The sequence below is a fragment of the Rhinopithecus bieti genome, unplaced genomic scaffold (assembly GCF_001698545.2).
Source record: "Rhinopithecus bieti isolate Rb0 unplaced genomic scaffold, ASM169854v2 scaffold_2432, whole genome shotgun sequence".
Classification (NCBI taxonomy): Eukaryota; Metazoa; Chordata; class Mammalia; order Primates; family Cercopithecidae; genus Rhinopithecus; species Rhinopithecus bieti.
In genome coordinates this window covers 2,393,939-2,398,414 of record NW_016804136.1, presented here as the reverse complement: position 1 = coordinate 2,398,414, position 4,476 = coordinate 2,393,939, and the positions used below count along the sequence as shown (strand labels likewise).

General features: G+C 38.2%; 1 protein-coding gene across 2 annotated transcripts in view; it reads left to right on the top strand.

The window, feature by feature from the left end:
* The first annotated feature begins 597 nt into the window (after positions 1-597).
* The window catches only part of LIPH (lipase H), a 55,740-nt gene continuing 51,861 nt past the window's right edge, over positions 598-4,476 (top strand). For both annotated transcript variants that reach the window (XM_017866383.1, XM_017866389.1), the window contains exon 1: positions 598-791. In XM_017866383.1, the coding sequence (XP_017721872.1) occupies positions 743-791 (49 nt within the window). In that variant the 5' untranslated portion in view covers positions 598-742. The remainder of the gene's footprint in view (positions 792-4,476) is intronic.

Here is a 4,476-nt window from a genome sequence, read left to right as displayed (position 1 = left end):
AGGGTTTTGCCATGTTGGCTAGGCTGGTCTCAAACTTCTGACCTCAAGCAGGCCTCAGCCTCCCAGAGTGTTGGGATTACAGGCGTGAGTTACCGCGCTGGCCTATTTTTCCTTTTTAAAAAAGAACTATTAGAGATGTAGAAATTCTAGATAGGTAGAAATACAAATAAAGAGATATAATACCAAAAAAAGTTTCCTTTAATCTGAAGCATACATATATTTTGGCAAAAGTAGATATATAATTGGACCTAATGAAATGTTCTTAATAAAATCTAAAGACTGTCCTATGATGAATGAGTGTATGAATTAATGTAAAAACTGGTTTTGTATACACAGGCCAACAGATACAAACTGGATTTGTTATTTCATTCACAGGAACCAAGGGGGAAAAGATCTCAAGTCACACTGGATTTCAACACACCAAGCCAAACAACTAATAAACCGCCCACAAAGAATGAAACTATTCTGAACTCGTCATTCTGCAAATGCAGATTATAATATTAAGATATGCATAAAATTGTATAAAGTAGACAGTAACTGACCTTTTATTGAAAAGAGGAGGAGTCAAAGATCCTGAAAGGGTTGGGACTGCCTGCAGTCAGTCCCTAGGGAACTTCCTGTTGTCACCACACCTCTGAGTCGTCTGAGCTCACTGTGAGCAAAACACCGCAGTGGAAACTCTTAAGCCTCTGCGAAGTAAATCATTCTTGTGAATGTGACACACGATCTCTCCAGTTTCCATATGTTGAGATTCTACTTATTCATCAGTTTGATGTGCTTGGCAAGATCAGGTAGGTTATTTACTAACTGGTTTTCTTAACTGCTTAAAAAATAGAATTAGTTGTGTTGTCATTTTGCATGTCATCATTCCACTTCCTTCAGTGAACTTTTTAAGTTCCATAGAGTCGTTTTTAAGGAAAAGATATAGGAAGCCTATATCATTTCTTTAGCTTTTCCTTAAAAAAAAAAAAAAAAAATACAGGTTAGATGAACTTTCTAATCCTGAAAAAAAATTCTCATAATAAAAGAAGCTATTATGTCTTCAAATTAATATTCTTCTTATGTAAACGATCAAATCTGCTGGAAAAATCCTAGAAGTCTTATTTGTCTTTCCGTAGCCTATTTATCTGTGTCTTTCTAGTTCTGTGAAATGAGATGATTTATTTTCTGGAAATACAAAAATTTATCTTGTATTTAATATATCGAGGGTTGGTTTTTATATTTTCATACATCGAGAGTTTATTTAAATTATTCTTAGAGAAAACATAATATAGATAAACTACTTGGAATGGTTCCTGGCATACTTATAACTTAAAAATTGATTGTTGTTGTTGTTGTTTTTTTTTTTTTGAGACGGAGTCTCGCTCTGTCGCCCAGGCTGGAGTGCAGTGGCCAGATCTCAGCTCACTGCAAGCTCTGCCTCCCTAGGTTCACGCCATTCTCCTGCCTCAGCCTCCCGAGTAGCTGGGACTACAGGCGCCCGCCATCTCGCCCGGCTAGTTTTTTTGTATTTTTTTTAGTAGAGACGGGGTTTCACAGTGTTAGCCAGGATGGTCTCGATCTCCTGACCTCGTGATCCGCCCGTCTCGGCCTCCCAAAGTGCTGGGATTACAGGCTTGAGCCACCGCGCCCGGCCAAAAATTGTTAATCATAATGAGGAAATCAAAATTAAAACCCAAATGTACCTGATAATGTAACAAAAATAAAGTGAAATGCTTAAAAAAATAAAATTCGACACTTTGCAACCTTTTTAAGTATTCAGTTTTGTTTCAGATAGCTGTGGTAATGAAGGTTGATATAATTTTTTTGAGGGGCAAAGGGTAAATATGTTATATATTCAGACCTGTAAAAATGTTCATGTACTTTAAGCTAGTAAAACCACTGCTGGGAATTTATTCTAAATGAATAACTTTTAAAAGAGAAAAGCCTCCTATGCAGAGATAAGTCTAACTATATTACTTGCAGTAACTTGAAACTAGATATAACCAAAATGTTTCTACATACAGGAATGGATAAAAGACAGTATATCAACTTAATTTTTTTAAAGTAGCCTTTAAACTAATTCTGATGCTATGCAGAAATAAGCAAACATTTTTAAAGTAACGCCAAGTAGAAAAAATAGAACTTAAATTTGTTGGTAAACTATGACTACAACTATGTTAAAATCATGTATTTATGCATGTGAATGAAGTTTTGAAGGGAAATGGAAAACAGTATTAGGATTTCTGGCCTATAAATTTTCTTTATATATGATTTTGAAGTTGATTTTCTAGTAAGTTAAAATCATACCAATGATGATATTTTTAACTGAGAATTCGACATTTTAAAGTATATGTTTATTATCTTTTTTTTTTTTTTTTTTTGAGGCAGAATTTCACTCTGTCACCCAGGCTGGAGTGCAGTGTCACGATCTCAGCTCACTACAGCCTCTCCCTCCCTGGTTCAAGCGATTCTCCTGCCTCAGCCTCCCAAGTAGCTGGGACTACAGGAGTGCACCACTGCGCCTGGCTAATTTTGTATTTTTAGTAGAGAGGAGGTTTCACCATGTTGGCCAGGATGGTCTCAATCTACTGACCTCGTGATCCGCCCACCTCGGCCTCCCAAAGTGCTGGAATTACAGGCGTGAGCCACCACGCCCAGCCTATTATCATTTTTAAATTTAAAAAATTGAGCATAAATGGCCAGGTGCAGTGGTTCACGCCTATAATCCCAGCACTTTGGAAGGCCGAGGCACGTGGATCACCTGAGGTCAGGAGTTCAAGACCAGCCTGGCTAACATGGTGAATCCCGTCTCTACTGAAAATATAAAATTAGCTGGGCCTGGTGGCATGCACCTGTAATCCCAGCTACTCGGGAGGCTGAGACGGGAGAATCTCTTGAACCTGGGAGGCAGAGGTTGCAGTGAGCCAAGATCATGCCACTGCATTCCAGCCTGGGCAACAAAGTGAGACTCCATCTCAAAAAAAAAAAAAAAAAAAAGAATATAAAGGTAGAGGTCTCTTAAGTTGGTCAGGGCCAACCCTAACACAAAAACATGAGATGGCTTGTGGGTACCTTCTTCCAGTCTTTCGTTATACGTTTCCATTTATAAAGTTGATAAAACAGCAACTTAATTTTTTGTGACCTTCCTTTTCCTTAGCATCTTCTCAGAAGTAAAGTCTTGTTTTACATGATTCTAGAAGACTGTCACTGCTGCATGATAGAATCTCAGCAGACAGAGACACACAAGAATAAACTTCTGTAGGTTGAAGGAAAAAAATAGTATAGCTGTAAGCTAATTCTAGTCTTCTCAGTGTCTAGGAAACCATAAACTTGGAACTTTCATTAGGGAGGGTGTTGGATAATATTCATCTGGTAGCAGACATTATTAATCTCAAATGCACGCACTTTGTTTTTCCCTTCTGCTTGCAGTCCAAAAATTACTAAGCATTCAAATGAGCTTCAGAAATCCCAAGGATACAAGTCATTCAGTTTCAGAGATCTTTGTTTTGTTTTCTAATCTTTGTGAAATCATGTTAGGAATGTTTGCCATAATCTTACCAGTGAACAAAGCAACAGCTAACAAACTAAAGTACACTAGAATCCCCTGAGGTCTTGATTAAAATGCACTCCACCTCCAAAAATCCAAACTTAGTAGGTCTGGAGTGAGATCCTGGAATCTACATTTTAAACACTTTTCTGGTTGGTCCTGGGGCTCACACCTGTAGTCCCAGCACTTGGGGAGGCCGAGGCGGGAGGATCACTTGAGCCCAGGAGTTGGAGGCTGCAGTGAGCTATGACTGTGCCTCTGAGTAGCCATTGCACTTCAGCTGGCTGAACAAAACCCTGTTTCAAAAATTTTCTCACCCTGTCTGTATCTGGAACTTACAGGCACATACCATTGTGCCTGGCCTGGAATCTGCATTTTAACAAGCCCTCAGGGTTTTCAGCTACCAGTGGTACAACAAACATAGGTTTTAAAATGTTGTTCTAAATTAAGGCTGCTTGATATAAGTATTTTTTAAAGTTACTCTGCTATCAATATTTTGGCCCTAGCAACTGTAAAACTAGGTAGATATTTTCCCAGAGAAAAGTGTTTAGTGCCAAAACCAGAATTATTTCCTCAGATATTTGTAATCCTCTAGAATGATTTAGAACTGTTCCTGTGTGGTGACTCATCTTTCTCTAACAAGTTGGCAAAGGTGAATGAGGGGGTGTGAATGTGCATATTTATGCACATGATGCAGAAATGAGAATGAGAAAATCTGGCATCTCATTTATTTTCTCGGTTGCATCCTAAAGAAATACAGCCAGTGGTTAAAAGCAGACATATCCTTCCAATCAAGAGGGCAATCTGCCCATATGCTTCTTGCCTGTCTCCGCCCAGGGTGAAAAAGAAACAAATATTTTCTTTTCTTTTCTTTCTTTTTTTTTTTTTTTTTTCTTCTTCTTTTTTTTTTTTTTTTTTAGATGGGGTCTTGCTCAGTTGCCCCGGCT